Here is a 22,675-nt window from a genome sequence, read left to right on the forward strand (position 1 = left end):
AAGCCTAGGTGTAAAAGTGTTGACCTGTCAGGCAGGTGGAGTGGCTCAGGATGGAGCACTAAATTGTGTATAAGAGATAACTGAGCTCTCAAAATACATGGCTTAACTTTTCTTGGGAACTGGTTCTTTTAACCCTTTTAAATTTATTGGGCAAGAAGGATGTTTCAGATAAATCTTTGGATTTTAGCATCTTGGAGGAAACCTTTCTGTGTGTGGCAGAAGAATATGAGGTTCCAGGTGCCCTACGTTATACGTGGGCCACCTTATAAGCTTGTGTCCTAAGCATACATAGCATAGATATAAAGTCTACTGGCTGCTGTCATGCAGTTGATCATTGACCCTTAGTAGCTGTGATGAATAAATTGAAATAACTTTCAAGTTATTTCCAGTGCTTGCAAGTTGAAGCTAGAAAAATTTAGAGTGGAAATAAGGCTTATTTTTAACAATGAGGGTAATTAACCATTGGAAAAATTACCAGCTGTTGTGGTAGACTCTCCATCAAACTTTTGAAATCAAGATTGGATGTCTTTCTAAAGGATCTGCACTAGGTCAAATGGGAATTAAGTCAGGGCAGTCCTATGCCTTGTGTTATGCAGGTCAGCCTAAATCAGTAGTTTTCAACTTTTTTTCATTTGTGGACTCTTAAAAAATTTCGAATGGAGGTGCAGGACCCCTTTGGAAATCCTAGATATAGTCTGTGGACCCCCATGGGTCTGTGGATCACAGGTTGAAACCTCTTAGATGATCATAATTGTCTCTTCTGGCCTTAGCAATCTGTGAATCTCTTCATTTTTGGTCTATAGGGTAAATATTTTAAGGAGGAGAGTGACACTCAGAGACTGGCTCAAAGGGTCCTCCAGCGAAACTTAAGTCAGCGTTCTTTCAGCATCATTAAAATGGATTTAGAAGACAACTATGGTAAGTATTTCTTTGCTGGCTTGTAACATTCATGCAGGGGTCTGGACTAGATGACCTCTGGAGGTCCCTTCCAGTCCTACAATTCTGATTCTATTCATGGTTCCTGCAAAGATACAGTGAGAGACAGCTTAGATCTTTGAAAGTATTAAAGTATCTTAAACTTGATTAAAAGGAGGGAGTGGCTTCTAGGGAAGTAACTTTCCCCTCTAGGCATTAAGTTTGGTGGATATATGCATCTGTGTATTAGAGCAGTGGTTCACTGCACCTGATTTTGGGTCCCAGAATGAAAGAATTTGTGGTCTTCTTGCAGTTCAAAACCACACAAACTTTAGAGGCAATAAAGGATGATGTGGGTCAATATCACAGCAAGAAACCATACCTAGGTTTTGCAAGGTGGGTGTGAGACTGCTTGGGTGATATGTAGTTCCTGGGTGGGTGACTGGGTGTACTGAGACAAACTCTTCTAGGCAGCATATTGGGTGCAGACATGCAACACCATGCCCCAACCTTTGTGAGCCGGGAAGGCTGGAGTGGGGGTGTAACTCAGCTGTGTGGGGTTCATTTTATTTATTTAGCATATGCAATCTGGCTAAGCCACAGCGTTCTTATCAGTAATGTTCAAGGCATGAAGGCCTCCAGGAAGTTGTCATTTTACAGTCCTCCACTGTGTGTGTAGGTTCCCACACTGACCCTAGTGGACTATGTCCCCCAGCTGCAGCATGTCAGCGGTCTGGAGAAATGGACGATCCAACTAGCAGATTTGCTGTGTGGGGTACAAACTGGTTACAAAACTACAGTCATGTCTGGTCAGACAGGGCCTAAATCAGTTTCCTGGGGATCATCCCAGTAAAGTGACTTCTTATTAAGGCCCTATCCATGCCACATTTCATAATTTACTTTATTACCAGTGGCTGGCTCCAAAACATGGTTAATATCCTGTTAGTTCTAGGGCTGTCAAACGATTAAACAGGTTAATCGCACGATTAAACAGTAAGAGAATACTATTTATTTAAATATATGTGGATGTTTTCTACATTTTCAAATACATTGATTTCAATTACAACACAGAATACAAAGTGTACAGTGCTCACTTATATTTATTTTTTATTACAAGTGTTTGTACTGTAAAAAAATAGTATTTTTCAGTTCATGTAATATAAATAATATAGTGCAATCTCTTTATCATGAAAGTTGAACTTACAAATGTAGAATTATGGACCAAAAAAATTGCCTCCTAAAACAATGTAAAACTTTAGAGCCTACACGTACAGTCAGACTTACTTCTTGTTCAGCCAATTGCTAAGATAAACAAGTTTGTTTATATTTGCAGGAGATAATGCTGCCCACTTCTTGTTTACAATCTCACCTGGAATGAGAACAGGCGTTCACATGGCACTGTTGTAGCCAGCGTCGCAAGATACTTAAGTGCCAGATGCGCTAAAGCAGGGATAGGCAACCTATGGTACGTGTGCCGAAGGTGGCACGTGAGCTGATTTTCAGTGGCACTCACACGGCCTGGGTCTTGGCCACTGGTCTGGGAGGCTCTGCATTTTAATTTAATTTTAAATGAAGCTTCTTAAACATTTTAAAAACATCATTTACTTTACATACAACAATAGTTTAGTTCTATATTATAGACTTATAGAAAGAGACCTTCTAAAAACATTAAAATGTATTACTGGCACGCAAAACCTTAAATTAGAGTGAATAAATGAAGACTCGGCACACCACTTCTGAAAGGTTCTGACCTTTGCGCTAAAGATTCATATGTCCCTTCAACCACCATTCCAGAGGACATGTGTCCATGCTGACGACAAGTTCTGCTCAATAACGATCTAAGGCAGTGTGGCCCAACGCATGTTACTTTCATAATCTGAGTCAGATGCCACCAGCAGAAGGTTGAATTTCTTTTTTGGTGGTTTGGGTTCTGTAGTTTACACATTGGAGTATTGTTCTTTTAAGACTTCTGAAAACATGCTCCACACCTCATCCCTCTCAGATTTTCAAAGGCACTTCAGATTCTTAAATCTTGGGTTGAGTGCTGTAGCTATCTTTAGAAATCTCACATTTGTACATACTTTGCATTTTGTCAAATCTGCAGTTAAAAATTGTCCTTAAAATGAACAACATGTGTTGGGTCATCATCGGAGACTGCTAGAACGTGAAATATATGGCAAAAACAGAGAAGGAAACCTACAATTCTCCCCCAAAGAATTCAGTCTCAAATTATTTAATGTGTTGTTTTTTTAACAAGTGTCGTCAGCATGGAAGCATGACCTCTGAAATGTGGCTGAAGCATGAAGGGGCATATGAATGTTTAGCATATCTGGCATGTAAATACCTTGCGGTGCTGGCTACAAATGTGCCATACAAACTCCTGTTCTGAGTTTCAGGTGACATTGTAAATGAGAAATGAGCAGCAGTATCTCCCATAAATGTAAACAAACTTGTTTTTCTTAGCGATTGGCTGAACAAGAAGTAGGACTCAGTGGACTTGTGGGCTCTAAAGTTTTGTTTTGTTTTTGAGTGCAGTTATGTAACACATCTACATTTGTAAGTTGCATTTTCACAAATAAAGAGATTGTACCACACTACTTGTATGAGGTGAATTGAAAAATACTATTTATCATTTTTACAGTGCAAATATTTGTAATAAAAACAAGAGTGAGCACTGTATCTTTTGTATTCTGTGTCATAATTGAAATCAATATATTTGACAATGTAGAAAACATCCAACATATTTTATACTTCAGTTGGTATACTGTTGTGTAACAGTGCAATGATTAAAACTGCGAGTAATCGTGATTAATTTTTTAATTGTGATTTTATTTAATCACATGAGTTAATTGTGATTAATATACAGTCCTAGTTAGTATCATGGTCGGGTAAGGGAGCTGCCCTCTTCATAGGCCTAGCCTGGCATATGGCGCTGGTTTGATGCATTGGGGATGACTCTCCTCGCCCCCCCTCCCACACAGAGTAATTCATGGGTACACAGGCTTGGTGCTCTGGAACCATTGGATGAAGTTCAGGGCTTGTCTACACTACCTCTTAATACGATATAATTTATATCAGTCACAGATGTGAAAAAGCCACCCCCCTGATCAACGCATCACCTGAGCTGTCCACACCAGCCCTAAGTCAGGGGGGGCACTCTCCTGCTGTCATAGCTTCCGTCTCTTGCTGAGGTGGAGTAATTATTCTGATGGGAGAGGGCTCTCCAGTCAGCATAGTGCGTTTTCACCAGACTCACTAGAGCAGTGCAGTAGTGTAGACTAGCCATCCGACAGGACCCTCTTGTAGTGTGACCACCCCTCGGGGCGCACACTCACTAAGACAAACCGCCTGGGCTTCAGCTCCTCCTGGGTCTGACCTCTGAGCGTTCAGCATCCCTGTTTCACACCATAAGCTGCCTGCAGCGAGTCCACCTGAATAGAACACCTGGGGAAACCTTGCATGCCCCCCTAAGGGGCCATGCACCCCCGACGGTGTAAAACAGAAGGGTTTATTAGTCCTCTGAAACAACATAGAGCAGAATCTTGTTAGCACAGAAAGCAGGAAGTTAAAGCAAAGTCCATCTTAAGGAGACCCAGAGCCCTGGGTTCTCCCGCTCAGTCCCAAACCAGGAGACTGACCAGCTTTCAGCAGCTCACTCTCAGTCACACCCAGTTGCCCCTCCTCCATCCTGTATGCTGTTGCCCAGGCAAACTGGTCACCTGGCCTCCACCTCTTTGTTCTCTAATTCCTCTGACTGGCTCTTGCAGAGAATGGGCCTCAGGATACAGAATGTCCAACCATTGGCTGGGCCCAGGTAGCTAGATGGCACTTGTACCTTCCCTCTTGGGGTATCTGCAAAGCTCTCACACCTTTATCCCACCGCCTAGATACTTGTGCAACACCTAGGGGAAACTGAGGTGCACACAGTATTCATACAAACATTGACAATTCACACTTTGTCAGAAGTAGCCATTTGTCCTAGTGACCTGTGTCAGTCTTTCTCAGTGGCCTGTCCCTCTGGTCTCTCTGACACTGTTTAGAAAGGCTGCAAGCTGGTCCCTGGTATCAAAAAAATTTAAAACCACTGGTTTATGTAATCAATCTGGCCCTTCCCCTTACTTCCAGCTCTCTAGAGAACATCCCACAGTCTGTTGTCCCTTGTTCCTTTGTGTGCATGCCCTCTGTACACTGATACAAATGTGGGTAAATAGCATGGAAGGTGTGAGGGGAGACACATTTGTAGTGGCAGGAAAGCTGCTGCACGAACACAAACTGAATCCTGAAGATCTGTGTATGCTTGAAAGCTTGTCTCTCTCACTATTGGAAGTTGGTCCTCACCTACCTTGTCCCTTCTATGTAACTTTTAAGTGATTAAGGTGACTCTGCCTCTCTGAGTCCTAGTGTGGACTAGGAGGGAACATTTTCAAAAAGTGCCTGTGACTTAGGCCCTCGCTATATTCAGTGGGTGTTGGGCTCTTAAGCACCTGCCAACCTCTGCACTTTATAGGGCCAAGTGCTCTGTAGTGCAAATTGCAGCCTTAACTCCAGCCATGTTTGTTTTAGTTTGATTTTTTTTTCTTACTCCAGCAGAGATGGCCTTTGAGCATTGAAGATAAATGCAAAAGGATTTACTTCAGAATGCCATGCTTCTGCTGACCCTTAGCATGTCACTGCTATACAGCTAGCTAATTTGGTAGCTTCAAGGGTTTTTATAGTAATGTGTGTATTTCCAGCTCACTGTTCTGCATAAGTGTACTCATTGATATGTACTGGCCACTCTGCACTACTGACTACACTTTCCTCATTTTTAATTTAATATTCCATTCACCAAAAGTCCAAAGTGAATTTGGTTAGGTGTACACAATGAGTGCCAACGTAGCAATTTTAAATTTTTGTCTAGGCTATTAAAAATTCATGGCTTAACCCCATTAGAGGAAAGCTCCAGTGCCTAGTATGTTTCCACACTTGTTAATTGTGTTGATGATGTTCTTAGATCTTGTTTGGCAGAATGTTTTCTTGTCTTTTTATTCCTTCTCCTCCAGTTGATGCTTTGGATCCAGAGAAGTTAATACAATGTCCATATGATCGCTATCATCAAATCCGAGCCTGTCGGTTTCCCTATCATCTTATAAAGTGCAGGAAGGTAGGACAGGGTGTAAGGTCTCTAATGCACTTGGGAAATCATATTTTTGTAAATGTTAATGCATGGTGAGCTCAGTATGCTTTGTTGCCTTTTGCTAGAAGGATGCATTCACTTGCTATTAGACTGGAAGAAGCCATCTTTATTTCATATTTATATCTCTGTTATCCATTTACCACTTAGTAAAAGCATCCAGTTCATATTTAGTAATGCACTTCAGATCAGTGCATTTGCCCTGAAGAAAGGTGATATAGGTTCTTCAGAATACCTAGGTTAGTGATGGGGATCGTATTCTCTTCCAGCAGTTCACTCATGGGACCCAGGTATTTGCTTCCCACTTCAGGGCATGGAGCAGATGCAACCAGTGTTATATGGATGCCTTCTGGCTGGCCAAAGCAAAAATGATCTGATGTTGCAACTAATTCTTTAGCAGCTGCACTGCTCTGATTGCAAAGTAAACCATCTTTTTTTTTATATTGCTAATTATTCTATTCAATGTACACCGGTCTGAAACTTTTTATCTCTTTTCAGTCTTCTATTCTGGGCTAGAATGCTATATATTTAACAGAAGAAGCTGCTCCTTTCTTTTGTCCTCTCAGTCAGTAGCTTGTTTTAACCTCTCCAGTGCTAGTGTATATTAGTTGTACTGATAGGAGCACACTTATACAGGTATAACTGCATCCACATGTTAAGATGATGTACTGTATAACTGTATTGGTTAGGAATTACACCCCTAGCCAGCATAGCTATAGTAATATAAAAACTGTGCAGAGCAAGCCTGAGCAGTGTGTGTTCTTCCTCTCTGTTGCCTTGCTCTTTTCTAAGGGTAAAGGCTCTTCATTCAGTGGGGGATAGTAGTGCTCTTCTGTGTCCACACTCGTTTACCTCTACTGGCAGAACGCCCCCAATATAGATGTGGCCTCAGCTGGAACATTGAGTAACTTCCCTACTGTTTCAGGAGAGTTAAATTTACTGCAAAGACTTAAGCTCTAGTGCAGGCAGGAACTTGTTCTCTAGTTTGTTGTTTACTTAATTTAAAAATAAAGTGGCTGAATTATTTAGGGTTTCAAGGCACTTACTCCCCTTGTAGGCTTTTTAGGGCAATTTCATCTGTGCATCGAACCATGCCAGTGATGACACTACAACGGTTTCACTGTGTTTGTTCTGGGGCTGATCTTCAATAAGAGAAAATCAGGGTGGAGTTTACATGTAAAAATGAACAAACATAGCATGTATCATAAAGGATGCATATGCTTCACTGTTTCTACACTGCATTTGTGCTCAGGACCTGAACTACGTTTTGGCTTTCCTTGTTTAAATGTTTTCAACCTATTTCAGGATGCAGATTGCACAAACCCTTCACTAGTGACTAGAAAGTACAAGGGCTAGGATGAATTCAGTGAGATAGCACGTACTTTTTCTGTTTCTCTAGAACCACCCTGATATTGCACAGCAGCTAGCCACATGCCCCTTTAATGCCCGCCATCAGGTTCCCAGAGCTGAGATCAGACGTCATATATCAAGCTGTGATGACAAAAGCTGCATTGAGCAAGACATTGGTGAGAAAATATTAGACTCCTTTGGCTCTGTAAAGTCACTTCTGGAACTCTTGGGCTAACAGCGTTCTAACTTAATTTTTGCTGTTAAAGATTGTTTTAATACTCTATTATTCCATAAGCAACCCTTTACCTGTAGTGCTGTGTGATACAGAAGCAGCAGGAGCCCTGGGAGACTTGAGTTTCATTCATTCTGTGTCCATGCAAATTCTCCTAAGCATCTGAGAGGCAACTGGCTTGCATTACATGTGTTATCTGCCAGAGATTTTAGCGTTAAAATGGGAACTGTACATTGTGCCCTAAACTGTGTGTGCTGAAATGAGATCTAGCTGGTAATCTGGACCGCTTAGAGCGGGAAAGATAGTGGTCATGAGAGAGGTGGGTCTCCAATGCAGATCTGACCTGATAGTGACCAAAAATCTTCATAGCCTGTCTAGTGGCATGTGTGAAATAAATTGGTCTCAGTCCAGTTCTTAATGGACAAGTGTCCAGATCATAACAATCCTCACTTCTGTGACTGGGCCAGGAAGGCTGAGTAACTTTCCCAATTGAAGGTGGGTTTTTCCAGTTCAGAGTGGAGCAAGTTGGGGAGGGGACTATGGGGAAGCTTTCCTACCACTGCCCATGCTGTCGGCTCTGATGAGGAGTTCACTGTCCAGGTCTGTCACCCCAGCACCTAAATCACTTGGTTATGTGGGTCGTGTTCCAATGTCTCCCCCCACTGATGTCTATGTGGCTATCGCTACACTGGAAAACGTACCTGTTCTCTGGCAAAAGTAGAGTTGTACTGAAGCTAGCAATGATGTGCATGTTCATGTAGACAGGGCTTGGAGCATGATAGTAGTGAAAAAACCTTGAGCAGATTTTTGTGACATGACAATAGAAACACACCTGAACCCTCTCCCAATGCGTATGTTGGAGCAGCTGCACCATTGCTGAAAAATGTGTGCAGAATTGTTTAGCTTTAGAAGAGGCTTAAAACAGGGATTGGCAAATGGGGGGCTGCAAGCACCCTGCCAGATCATTTGATTTGGCCTGCCAAACATTCTGTGTTGTAGCAAACTTTCAGAGTTGGGCAATGTATAGCCTCTTAAGGTATGGCCCACCAAAGGGGTCTCATGGATTTTGTGTCCCTTTGCTACCTTCAAGGTGCCCATCCCTGGCCTAAAGAGTTTTTTGCTGCTAAGACTAGGGGAGTACTGATCAGCTTCCAGCGTATGCTGCTCCTCTCCAAAGCCTAGAGATGTTCTGCAGCTAGGTCAAAAAATGATTAATGTCCCTAAAATAGGAATGTATTTTATCCAAAAAGATTTTCTCACTAAGAATTTTCTTTGCTTGAAGTGAGTCAGTCGAATAACTGCCACAGAGAGATGAACACTGTCAGCATGTGGCAGCCGTCCCCATGTGATGAAGACTGGGATAAAGGTGAGGAGGTTGATGACACAAGGTGGCTGTCAGCCCCTGCTATTCCCTTCTTCTTGCCCCCAAAGAAGTTACATGGGCTAAGAGAGAGGTCCCATAGATCCTTCTGCACAGATCATGAGTTGGGACACCCAGTTATACTGTCCCTGAACAAATTAAGTTCTCCTGCTTCACAGGATCTACCACATGCCTGCTATTCTCTACAAAACATCTGTTCTTTTCCATGTAGTCTGTTGCACCATCTGTGCTTCGATGAAAATGGAAATTGATGATGATCTTTACGCTTTATATTTCTCAATTAAATGCCTGCTTTGCTGTCACTTATGCCAAGTCTTAGCTCAGTTCTCATTCCATTTTGTAAACCTAGCAGCGTCTCTGCCATATTTCTCATTTTGTGTTGCTATGACGCTTGCAGAAGTTACTCAGTTCTGAGCCACAATGATGTCTGTTTCCTTTGGCAGAGCTACAGGAGCAATCAGATTCTGTGTTCGTTTGGGGCACGTTCAATAGTGGCATAAACAACAGGTAACAAAAGGTGTATTTCTTGTGACAGTGCTTTTCATAGAAGATGTGCTTTCAAACTACTTTTAACTCATGCTGCTGTGTTGATGGGCAGATGCAATTTACTTTATGAATCCTATTTTTGGGGTGATGGTGTGGGAGTTCCCACTGGCATGAATCAACATTCCTATGCCTCTTGGTCAGTGTTTCCTGTCTCCTTTTAGTTGCAGATCCATAGGAGAGTATAAGAACATACTATTGCTACCAGATAATGGTTACTCCTCTAGTTCTACTGTAGTACTATTAGTGCTGATGGTCCTGGATTCAGTCCCCACTGGTTATATATTTATTGGGGGGTTATTAAACACTAAACTGTTATGCTGGGCATGATAGAAATGCAGACTGATGTCAGCTCTTAGGCAATTTAGGCTTAAACTTCTGACACTTATCTAATCTCTCATGACCTGTTACAAGTAACTTTTAACAGCCAGGAGATTTTGCAGGCAGTTAGAGCCCTGAGTCAGAAATAATTTTATTTTTGAAGTGTAATCACAGTGCAGGTTTGGAAAATAAAGCATAATGTGTCTGGTCATTATCTGCCTCACCCCTGAACAGCCAAATCATTGTACTGTGCCTTACCTGTCTAATCAAAGGTCATCAACGTACGGCCTCCTGCAGCCTGTAACAGTGACACAGAATTGAAGGACTGAAAGGAACCTCGAGAGGTCATCTAGTCCAGGCCCCTGCACCCGGGGCAGGACTAAGTATTATCTAGACAAGTGCTTTTCAAACCGTGGGTTGTGGCCCAGAAGTGGGTTACGGAACAGAAGGCACTGGGTTGCGGTGGCTCTGGTCAGCACTGCTGACTGGGCTGTTAAAAGTCCTGTCGGCGGTGCTGCCCAGCTAAAGCAGGCTAGTCCCTACATGTTCCAACACCATGCTGCGCCCTCGAAGCGGCCAGCAGCAGGTCCATCTCCTAGGTGGCAGGGTTGGGGGGGAGCCACGGGGCTCCATGTGCTGCCCCTATCCTGAGCACCAGCTCTGCACTGGGAGCTGGTGGGGGGCAGTGCCTGTGGGCGACAGCTGCACGGAGTCGCTTGCACGCCTCTGCCTAGGAGCTGGACCTGCTGCTGGCTGCTTCCGGGGCGCAGCGTGGTCCGTGGTGCCAGGACAGGCAGGAAGCCGCCTTCTTCACCCCTGCTGCGCCACTGACCGGGAGCTGTCTGAGGTAACCCCATGCCCCTGCCCCAGCCCTGAGCCCCCCCAAACCCAGAGCTCCCTCTTGCACCCCAAACCCCATATCCCTGGCCCCAGCCCAGAGCCTTGACCCCCCCCTTCTGCACCCCAACCCCCCGCCCCAGCCCAGAGCCCCCTCCCACACCCTGAACCCCTCCGTCCTGGCCCGACCCCCCAGCCCTTACCCCCAGATCCCAACTCTCTGCCCCAGCCCTGAGCCCCTCCCAGACCCCTTATCCCCAGCTCTCTTAGATCAACTAGGTCACCAGAAAAAAAGTTTGAAAAATCACTGATCCAGACCATCCCTCACAGCTGTCTAACCCACTCTTAAAAATCTCCAGTGATGGAGATTCCACAACCTTCCTAGGCAATTTATTCCAGTGCTTAACCACCCTGACAGGCAGTTTTTCCTGATGTCCAGCCTAAACCATGCTGAAATTTAAGCCCATTGTTTCTTGTCCTATTCTCAGAGGTTAAAGAGAAGAATTCTTCTCCTTTTTCCTCGTAACAACCTTTTATCTACTTGAAAACTGTTATCACGTCCTTTCTCAGTCTTCTCTTCTCCAGACTAAACAAGCCCATTTTTTTTCAATCTTCCCTCATAGGTCATGTTTTCTAGACCTTGAATCATGTTTGTTGCTCTTCTCTGGACTTTTTTCAATTTTTCCACATCTTTCCTGAAATGTGGCCCCCAGAATTGGGCACAATACCCCTGCTCTACTCCATGCTGATTAAATGTCAACTGAAGAATTACTTCTCGGATCTTGCTTACAACACTCCTGCTAATGCATCTCAAAATGATGTTGAGTCATATTTAGCTTGTGATCCACTATGACCCCCAGATCTTGTTCTTCAGTGCTCCATCCTGGGCAGTCATTTCCCACTTTGTATGTGTGCAACTGATAGTGGAGTACAGGTCTGTGTCATCTAACGCTGGGGTTACGTTCCGTGGTCAGCGCGTAAAGTGAAAACCGCGTATAGTCAAAATTACATTGAGTTGAATGGCAGGCGGAATCGCCCGCACTACAGGAACAGTATTTAAATTATTTTTCTCTTTTTTCTTTTTTTTTGCCAGCCGCATAAAGTTGAATTCGCGCATGTTAAATGCACGTAAGATGCGACAGACCTGTTCTCTGGATTTGTCCTTATTGAATTTCATCCTGTGATTGGTTCCCCCCGGGGTGCCACCTGGAACTGGGGTTTCACTGAGCCCTGTGACTCACCAGCCTGGGCTCCCTCTTAGCACTGTGCTGCTGTGACAGGCTATAGACCGCTCCCACCAGCATTCACACAGGCAGGGACACACCCAGCTGCAGGTTCATGCAGGCTTTGGACAGCCACTGCATGAACCAACAATAGAGAGGCTACAGCCAAAATAACCCCCGGCCTGGGACCCCAGAGTTGTACCATCCTGCTCTGATCAAAACATCGACCAGTATGAATTTATTACCCAGTTTGCCACTCCCTCAATGTGGAGAGGACCATGCATACTTGTGTTAAGCAGGCTGAGATTTTTCCCAAGACACTTTGGTCACAGGCACACCGGTTTAGATAAAATCTATCTTCTGTAGTTAATAAACTCGTTTTTTGCTTTGTGATTATAAGTGATAGAACACAGACCAAAGCGGATTACCTAGTAAATAAACAGAATCGCAAACTAAGCCTAAAATTCTAGAAAGATTGGATATGAATTAGCAAATTCTCACCCTGGCTGACAATATAAGCAGGCTTGCAGATTCTTAAGGGACAAGCTGCATTTGTTTTGCAGCTTGGGATCTCGTACCCCGTTCCAAGACTTTTTCTTTCAGAGCTTCTGTCTGTTCTTGAGTTGTAGGGGAGTGAAGAACAACTGATGATGTCGCTCTCTGCCTTATATAGCTTTTTCATATGGCAGGAACTCTGTTTCAAACTTGGTTTCCAGACCAGTTTGTGAAAAAATTCAGGTGCCCAAAATGGAGTCCAGAGACATGTGATCTGGTCACATGCCCTTGCAGAATCGTAGCAGCCATAACTTACAGACTGGCCTTCCACGAAGGCTAAGCTATTCCACAACCCGTTGTCTTTGTTGATGAGCCAGTAGCCGCCTTTGGCTTTTTCATTGTTGTATCTGAAAGGCTGGCTGTGGGTGTTTTCTAGAGTAAGCCCATTTGAAATATAGATACCTAGTCAATATTCATAACTTCAGATACAAAAATGATACATGCCTACAAATAGGATAATTGTATTCAGCAAATCATAATTTTCCCACTGACTCCTTACATGACCCATCTTGTACAAAATGCTTCATAATTATGCCATGATCATATCCTAATAATATTACTATGATGAATATGGAGTGTAATGTCGCACATCCTATTTACTTCATACCATTTCTCCAGTTTGTCCAGGTAACTTTGAATTTTAATCCTATCCTCCAAGGCACTTTCAACCCCTTGCAGCTTGGTATCGTCTGCAAACTTTATAAATGTGCTCTATGCCATTATCTAAATCACTGATGAAGATATTGAACAGAACTGGACCCAGAACTGATGCCTGTGGGACCCCACTCAATATGCCCTTCCAGCTTGACTGTGAACCACCTACTCTGTGTGAACGGTTTTCCAACCAGTTATTCACCTACCTTATAGTAGCTCAATCTAGGTTGTATTTCCCTGCAAGTCAGGATCAAAAGCCTTATTAAATTTAAGATGCACCACATCTACCACTCCCCTCCCCCATCCACAAGGCTTGTTATCCTGTCAAAGAAAGCTATTAGGTTGGTTCGACATGATTTGTTCTTGGCAAATCCATGCTGACTGTTACTTATTGCCTTATTTTCTAGGATTCTGCAATTGGATTGCTTAATTGTTTTCTCCATTATCTTTCCAGGTACTGATGTTAAGATGACTGGTCTGTAATTCCCCAGATTGTCCTTATTCCCTTTTTTCTAGATTGGCACTATATTTGCCCCTTTTCCAGTCCTCAGGAATCTCTCCTGTCTTCCATGACTTTTCAAAGATAATTGCGTATGGCTCAGATATCTCCTCAGTCAGCACCTTGTGTATTTTAGGATGTATTTCATCAGGCCGTCCCGACTTGAAGACATTCAACTTGTCTAAGTCATTTTTAACTTTTTTTCCCCCTGTTTTAGCCTCAGATCCTACCTCATTTTCACTGGCATTCACTGTTGGACATCTGCATGAAGTCTGCGTATATAGAGACAACTAGGGCATGTGTGCTGAGATGCCATTTACAGTTGAGGGCAGTGCAATATTTATAATCGAGCTTTAACTCTGATTTTTCTTGCTGTCTTTGGTTTATTTATTTCTTGTTTGGATAACTGATTAATTGGGGATTTTAGTCAAAAAGTAAATGGCATCAACGTATTCTACACTTTTGTCTAGCCTTTGCGAGGAGAAGTAACTGTTCTGGAGAGTGTGGCTGGAGAGTCTTGCCCGCATGCTCGGGGTTCAGCTGACCGCCATATTTGGGGTCGGGAAGGAATTTTCCTCCAGGATAGATTGGCAGTGGCCCTGGAGGTTTTTCGCCTTCCTCCGAAGCATGGGGCAGGGGTCGCTTGCTAAAGGAGTGGGTGGATCGGCTTATGTGGCCTGCATCTTGCAGGAGGTCAGACTAGATGATCATAATGGTCCCTTCTGATCTTGAATTCTATGATTCTATGATTGCATGAAGGTTTGTTTAAAGTAACATACTCTGTCTTCTTCAATGTTAGAAAAAACTCAAATATTTATAGTAAGATACTTGGTTAGAAGAAGTACACGTGTAGGATAATTCTTATTTGATCTCTTTCAGCCCTGGGTCCAGCATAGTGATGGAACCAAAGAATAACCTAATGCCAGGCATGAGAGCACCCAGGTCCTTGCCATATAGCCTATCCTGGAAAAGCAGTAAGTGCAAAGGCAGGTGGTCTTCCCGTTCTTTAAGCTGGGGCCTACATGTTAGCTCAAAGTGGAACGGGATAACTTTTCTCTGTATTTGTATTCCGTGTGTCAGCATTCTCCTACATAAACTGAAATGCTTTTATTCCCACCATCAGCAAGTGGAGATGGAGAGCTCTGTAACACAGTCCTCTCTAGAAGCAGGTGCGTTTCTGTGGTGGGTGGAGTATCCTCTGTGTCCAGGTTTTATTTCACTGTAGGCGGCATTGTGGCAAAGGTGGTCTGGCTCCATGTACTGCCCCCATTACTATGGCATCTGACATCCAAATGTCAGATTATTATTCACTGCTATTGGTTGAACAAAAGTCGAGGCTTACAAACAGGTCTGAGTTTGGCACAGTGGAGCGCAACACAGTTGTTGTTCTTCAGGTGTAGCTGCTACGGGAGTCAGTGGAAGCTGTACATGTGTGTAGCAGCTGTAGCGTTTGGTTTGGTTTTTGCAAAACCTGATTGAAATCTCATAGCTAGGGTGTGTCTATCCAAGGAGACCTACCAGTATTACTTCCAAGGGGATGTAACCTAAAATGAAAAGGCCTTTGTTATTTGAAACAAGTGTTCACATAGGAAACCACCCGCATAGTGGTGTAGTAATGTGTACTCCTGAGGAAATTCTGCGCTAAAAAATTAAACATTCTGCCCACGATATTTTTAAAATCTGCATATTTTATTTATCGAAATAACACAATATAATCACACCAGTTTCAGTTATTTTGGTAATTTAATTCAAAATACCTGTCAGCCAGCAAAAAGATTCCCCCAGGAGTAGAGAGTCAAAGAAACTCCTCCTCCAACAGCCCAGTTCCTATGTCTCTGTTACGCTTTTGTTGGGCACCTGTCTGAGTGTGTCACACATGTCAGCTGGACACATCTTGGGAGAAATCTCTGCTCTTCCAGTCTGACACCCACACCCCCAGCATCCAGCTGTGGGACACCCCCCTAGCCCAGACACCTGCACCCCCTACCAGCCAGAGCATAGCTGGGGGGAGCAGGGGGAGCGGCCGCTCCCCCCGAGTACATTTTCCAAAAGTGGCGCCTTTCCAGCCAGCACTGGACTCTGGAGCCGGGTTTTGTGTGCGGCCGCCGGCTGGCTCTCAGCTCTGCACTGCCTTCCTGCATCCCCAGCCTGCCGGCGGCAGCGGCTGGTTGCCTGGCTCCCCAGGGATGAGGAGGAGGAGGCTCCTGCCTGTCCACTCGCAGCTGCCCGGCTCGCTAAGCTGAGCCCCGCTTGGCGCATGCCGCCCAGGCAGGGGTGAGCTCTGCTGGGAGGGGAAGGGGCGGCAGCACGGTGGGAGGGGGCTGAGAAGCAGCAGCCCCGTTGGCCCCCGGCAGCCCCATGCAGAGCGAGGCGGCCACACGGTGGGTAAGGTGGCTCTGAAGCCCAGCTGGTGCCGACGGAGGAGGTGGAGAAGGAAAGAAAAAGGCGGGCGGGGGTGTTTCTCGTGGTCTGTCTTCAGTGGCGTCTTTTCTCTGCGAGCAGTGGCAGCCCGGGGAATGACTCTGCTGCAGTCGAGCCGCCGCTCTGCTCCAGGGGGTGCGCGGGGACACCGGCCGCTGCTGTCTCTGTGCTCTGAAGTTGGTCCAGCGGAGCAGGGAGGCGAGGATGATGTCGGGCTCTCCCCGCGGAGGGGGCTGAGGGAATGGCAGGACCAGGAGGCAAAGGAGAAACGTTGGGTTATTGCCCCCCTTCCCGTGCTTAACCCCCTCCCCTCTTTCTTCTTTCTCTCTCTGTAAATTATCACTAATTCAAAATAGTAGCGTGCAAGTGGACTGGATAATGGTAATAGCATAATCTCTTGTTGTAACATTCTAAACCCTACTACCTGATTTTTATATTAAACACTTACTATACATCATACAATAAATCCGACAAACAAAACCTAGGAAAACTGTATTCTTTCTGTGTCTTATTTAAAGTTTTCCAGTAATCTCCTCTTGCTTCAGAATGCCTCATGCGTCACCCATACTGTTTGCAGTAGGATTCAGCCTGTGGCTTGGCTGCTGACTCTTCACTGCTTCCTGAATAGCTGGGAGCTCAATATTAATCTCAGACAGATACTATATCCAGAAGCACAACTCTGTATATGCGGGGGAGAGGAGGGAATTATTGACCTTGTGCATATGTAATTGTGTGTGGTGTTTGTAAGACAAGGTATAATAATCACACTTCCAAATTGCAATGAACTGTGGAGAAGTTCCTGTTTGGTGTGAGATGTTACTTATACCTAGATGCACTCCCCTTCCCCACCCCCAGCCCTATGCATGCTGGCTTGGGAATATCACTGCTGTAGTGTCAACTTTTAGAGAGCTTCACATGCACCTCTTCTAGTATTACGATAAGTTAAAACAAGCTATAGTACATTGGGACACTAATATTCTATTACAGTGTTTGCATTAGCATATTAAAAGCAATAACACTTAACAGACCAGTGTATCCAGGACATAACTAGCACACTTCCCCCACCGATACCTAGTAGTTGCACTGTTATCTCCCATAGCTACTTACATTGCAGCTTTTTTTGTTAAAACTAAATTGGGAAGAAAGACAATTGACTCAGAACTTGTTTAATGGTTACTTTATTGCTATAGGCTTGGAGGGAGGAAGGTTTCTATGATGTAGGCAAGATCAGGTGTTTTATCCAAAACCAGAATATGAATGGTGCTCTTCTTGGTGGCTGGCTGACCTTGAATTATTGTCAAAAGTTAGAGGGTGTACACATCTCCTTCCTCACAGTTTGGTTGAGGATTCCATTGATAAGAGGATTGGCCTCAAATACCTGGTTGTAGGACTCTTCCATGGTATAGTTTTCATCTTGGGTGGCCCGGTCCTAATTATATTAAAGCATGTACTTTAGTCTTTGTAATTATCTGTTATAACTTGGTAGCTTTTTATGAAGACATGAGTAAAATAAAAGTAGCTGCAATAATTCCACAGTTAACTCAAACTGAAAATTTACATAATTTAAATCAGACTCCTAATCTTAATTTTTGCTTAATAAATAAGTCTATAAGAAAACTCTGTTGGGAAACTGCTACAGTTTACTTGAGTGCACTTCTCCTATATAGGTCAATAAGGATCCTGTCTGGCTGAATACTAGCTGCTCTTTCTTTCTTTGATCTGCAGAGCGACTGATGCTTTTCAGATATGGGTTGTGGGTACAGGAGGGTTTCATTGCATCTTATCTCTTGGCCCTAGCTACTGATCTCCCTTCTTGTTGCATTGATAGTGGGTGTGTCTCACCTTTTTTTTTTAATCATATATGCTAGGGACAGTCATGTCCTCTTCTCCTCTCCTGATGTCAGTGTAGCTGCAGGCAGTGCAAAATGTACTCAAGTCATATAGTATCTCAAATGCAAAGCTGCATTTCACTGATCTGAGGTTTGAAGAACAATGTGGAACTAGCTATTTTGTGGGATGTCTAGATTTCATTCCTGTAGTAACAGAACTGGTTGATAGGAAAGCAGGAAGAAAGTTTTTTTTGTTGGGGTGTGTGTGTGTGTGTGTGCACGTACACAGCTTAAATTGGTTAAAAACCCTAACTTTCAGTACTCAGTGTTTCAAAAATGTTAGACTGCCAACCTGTGTCGTAGAGATGTCTTTTGTTTAACCTCCCCCTCCCTCCCCCCATGAGTGAAGCTGCTTTAGGGGAAATTACTGCTTTGTAAACCCCGAAGAGCTATGAGATCTTTGCTCACCAATTCTCATTCTTGTATTTGTCATGCCTTTTTGGTGACTTAATATTACAATCTATTATAAATAAAGTGCATTTCATTGATTTTTAAAATGAAATTAGTAACTGGAAAAAATATCACAGGTTTAAAAAAATACCGGCCAATTATAAACTACTGTATTGTCATTTACTTTCTAGAATCTAAAGTATATCTAAGTATAATCTGTGCAAACACTTCTGTTGCCTGGATCATTCTTGTGTTTTTATTTTAAGTACAAAATAAATATGTATGATGAATTTAAAAGTATGTAATTAGTAATTTGATATGTTGGGTGGTGACTTTTTTAATGTGTTCGCTCCCCCTGATGTTAGAACCTGGCTACGCCACTGAGAGGGAGAAACAGCCTGATGCTGGGTCCCAGGCTTGTACAGAGTTTCCTGCATGCCACTTCCTTCCTTCAGGATATGCTGGGAACTGCACCTGCGTGGAACAGTCCAGCTCCCCGTCCCCCTGGCAGTGTCATGTATTTGCAAGTTGGAGAGCCAGGCTCTGGTTGGTCCCGCATCTGCTACTGACGGTGCTGCAGAGCTGCTGGCTAATTCTGCTGGCCGGGGGGGCGGGGTGTGAGGGGGAGGAAATGAATTTTTGCATTGTGTTGTGGCTTAAAATTCCTCCTGGAGTAAATGTTGGAAAATTTCCCTTATATACAAGCCTGGGTCTGTGCACAGCAGTGTCTATGGATGAGTCTGTTGTCATTGTTGGGGAGTGTGGGCTCAAGACTTGGCATTTTTCTCAGTCATCTGAGTCCATCCCTGATGTGCTGAAATGGCTTACACCCCTCCCAGAGTCTGACCCTGGGCTTCAGCTCCATGCCCTACTGTGAATGCCCTATCTCAGCCCTTTGCTGCATGGCTGTCCTGCTTTCCTGTCAGCTACACATCATGCCAGTGGAGGGGATGGGGGGTCTCTGAAACTGATGTCAGGTTGTGGGAACTGGAAAAGGTTCAGAAAAGAGAAGCAAAAATGATCAAGGGTCTGGAATGGCTTCCATACAAGGAGAGACTAAAAAGATGACTAAGGGGGTTACGATAGAGGCCTATAAAATCATGACTGTTGTAGAAAAAGTGAATAGAGAAGCATTATTTCCCGTTTCACATTATACAAAAACCAGGGGGTCACCTGATAAAACGAATAGGCAGCAGGTTTCATACAAACAGAAGGAGGTACTTTGTCACACAGTGCACAACTAACCTGTGGATCTCATTGACTTGCGGTGTTGTGGTGACCAAAAGTGTAACTGGGTTTAAGCAAGAATTGGATACGTTCATGGAGGATAGATCCATCAATAGCTATTAGCCAAGATGTTACCCACTTGCTTTAGGTGACTCTAAACCTGTGACTGCTAGAAGCTGGGCGTGGAAGAGAGGGGTGCATCACTCCATAATTGCTCTGTTCTGTTTATTCCCCTTGAAGCTCTGGTAGGGGCCACCAATGGAGACAGGATGCTGGGCGAGATGGAACGTGATCTGACCTAATATGGCAGCTCTTATGTTCTTATGAACTCTGCCACATATGACTCTTCTCAAGGTTTTGTTCTTTAAAAAACTGATTCAGTTGCCCAGTGTCCTAATGGCCCTATCCCCAAAGCATGGAGTTCAGGGTAACTATTATTAAACCGCCTCATTGTATTCCATGCCATTTGGATCTTATGGAGGGAGTTTCATGTACTCGCCCTGTACTTACTTGAAAATCTTTTTACCCCTTAGACAGCAGCAAGCACTAACTGGAAGGAAGTGTGACCCACTGAGCGTTTGTCTTGGTCCCCTTGTCAAACTGTAGCTGTGACGTCCTGGCCATAAAGCTGTCCTGTTCTGGGGATGCCTGAGGCTTCAAAGGAATTCTCTTGCAATATCTTGCTCTCTTTCAAGTGGCCATTAGTTTAAACGTTACCGGGGGGGTTATGGTCTTTTACTTCTGAGTATCTGACAGAGTTTCTGTGATGTGGGCATCTGTTCCCAGTGTGAGCCCCACCAGCTACAGAGACTGTCTCCTTGATCTTGGGCAAGTTACTTAAGCTCTCTGTGCCTCAGTTTCACCATCTATAGAATGGAGGGACAGTAATAGTCACCCTGCAAGCTAAGTATTACTAGCTATCTGAGAAGATCAACATGTAACTTATGAAGCATCCTCAGATGAAAGGTGATGGAGAAGCACAAAATAGCATTATTAGGGTTTAAAACGCTTTGAGTAGGAATTTGCCAGTTTAAAAAAAAGCAGGCCTCCACTTTGCAGGAGATCCCCATTGAAGTACACCCGTTACTTGATACCAGCTGTAAATTGCCAGGCGAAAGCATGAATGAACTGAGGATGCAGCATCGTGGGCGCAGTTATTTGCAGTGCAAAATACACTCCACATAAATGGGGGCTTGGTGTGAAGCTTATTTCTGTAGTTTTCGCACCCTTTATTTTTATCACTGTATTTTGAGCTAGCAGGTCAGGATTCATGTAACTGTAACTCTGAAGTGTTGAGTGATGAATACGCTTCAAAAGCATAATGTCTAACAGTCTGGTTGTAATGCACTCATTTAAGAAAAATCTGAAAATCATAATACACTATGCTATGGGGGAGGGGAGCTGAGAGAGATGTGATTAATTCCCAAGAAATGTGGTTTCCCCAGCTGTTAGGCCTGCAAATTCATGGTGATATTATTTATATTGTTGTTACAACCAGGATCTCATGGTGCTAAGGGCTGTACAAACAGAACAAAAAGACAGTCCCTTCCCCAAAGAGCTTAGAATCCAAGTAAGAATCTGAAAGTCACGCTGGCTTGTGCATTGCCAAGAATTAGAAATTCTGCACCTGGAACTCAGTTTGACTAATCTGGCTGTACCCAAGCCAGCTCTCACTCTCAGCTGTGCTGGCTTTGCAGTGCTAACAGAAGTAGTTTGGTCAGTAAAGTAAGCAGAAAGATAACAAATAAATGCACCTAAGTAGCAGGTCAGAGTAAAGGGAACTGTCTAATATCCTCAATTTTTCAAGCCAGTACTATACTTTAAAAATGCCCCATTAAGTGGATGTACTTAGAGCAGCAGTGAAGTTTGCATTTTGCCTTCAAAACACTCCTCTTTTGGACTCCTTTTTAACCAAACCTGTTGGGTATAACCAGATGCTTAATCACCTCCCACATTGAAAAAGCTAGCCAGCCAGGCCAGGATATTGTACCAATTTCACAATAAAACCTGTTTGGTGCATGTGTCTAGGGAGTAGAGGATGCATTGTTGGCAGTCCTCTGCTTTTTTTAATGCAGAGGTGCATGGATGGGAAATTGGTACTTGGAAAAACAATGGCTCATCAGCTTTTGCTACAGTCATCACTATGGGCTGGCTGGCTGTTTTATGGAATAATAGACCATTTCCAGATGCTGGAAAGTAGGTATCCTGCTACATGTGGACTCTCCACCTGGAATCATTGGACAGGTACTGGAACATTTCACAGACAAAACCTGCAATTGGTCTTGTCACTGTATGGGCAGGCCACCATGGGAGTGTTTGCACCTGTATCTGATTAGATTTTCTAGTACATTAATCTTGTGAGATGAGGTTTTCTGAGAAGGATACTTGAGAGGAAGGGGGAATGGCTTAGCTCAATGCCTGAAGGTCACAGCATTGATAAACACACACTGGAGATGAATTCAGAGGTGTCTGTGTACATTGGATTGGTTGAGGGTGAGTTAAAGCAGAAGGACTTATTCCAAGTGTGCGGTAACCACCCTTAACATGCCCAAATAGGTCATAGAAAGCTTTAGCCAGCTTTCTAGCCAAGGTGTGGTGAGGATCCAGTCTAGCAGGGCTTCCCAGAGACCTGTAGAATGTACCTGTGCTTCATATTTGATCTTTCCTAATGAATCATTGCACTACGGGCTGATGCACGGGAGGGATCAGCCTTGTTCTGCTGGGTAAAGTCACAGCAGTAAGGACGGTTGCTTGGTTTTGATTCCAGTGAAGGTGTTGGAGCTCCAGCCAGACAGGCTGGGTCTATTTTGGGGAAGGAACTAATGCTGAGCTCACTCGGGTTGGGCACTAGTCCTGCCCTTGCATGAGCACAGCCAGAGGGGCGGGAATAACAGCAGCACCACCATACATTGGGACTTTGTATAGAGCAGTGAGACGTCTGCTTCCCCCAGTTAAGGAAGCTTTTCCTGCATGTTGCTTGTAAACAGAACAGTTTGTCTAAAGTGGAGAATAAATTCCCTCCTCCTCTGTGTATATAAAAGAGCCCCCAGGCCTCCAGCCCCATC

The 22,675-nt window shown here is 44.0% G+C and overlaps 1 protein-coding gene across 25 annotated transcripts in view; it reads left to right on the plus strand.

The window, feature by feature from the left end:
• The first annotated feature begins 224 nt into the window (after window positions 1-224).
• Window positions 225-22,675, plus strand: part of DCC (DCC netrin 1 receptor) — a 555,466-nt gene continuing 533,015 nt past the window's right edge. For 10 of the 25 annotated variants that reach the window (XM_039544151.1, XM_039544147.1, XM_039544154.1 and 7 more), the window contains exons 1-7: window positions 575-596; window positions 804-918; window positions 5,958-6,058; window positions 7,488-7,614; window positions 8,953-9,036; window positions 9,495-9,558; window positions 14,563-14,657. In XM_039544151.1, coding sequence (XP_039400085.1) covers window positions 579-596; window positions 804-918; window positions 5,958-6,058; window positions 7,488-7,614; window positions 8,953-9,036; window positions 9,495-9,558; window positions 14,563-14,657 — 604 coding nt within the window. In that variant the 5' untranslated portion in view covers window positions 575-578. Of the gene's footprint in view, window positions 597-803; window positions 919-5,957; window positions 6,059-7,487; window positions 7,615-8,952; window positions 9,037-9,494; window positions 9,559-14,562; window positions 14,670-21,685; window positions 21,855-22,675 lie in introns of all 25 variants that reach the window. The other 15 variants (XM_039544138.1, XM_039544137.1, XM_039544156.1 and 12 more) reach the window with 13 other exon arrangements.

This window comes from Mauremys reevesii, linkage group 6 (assembly GCF_016161935.1).
Source record: "Mauremys reevesii isolate NIE-2019 linkage group 6, ASM1616193v1, whole genome shotgun sequence".
NCBI lineage: Eukaryota > Metazoa > Chordata > Testudines > Geoemydidae > Mauremys > Mauremys reevesii.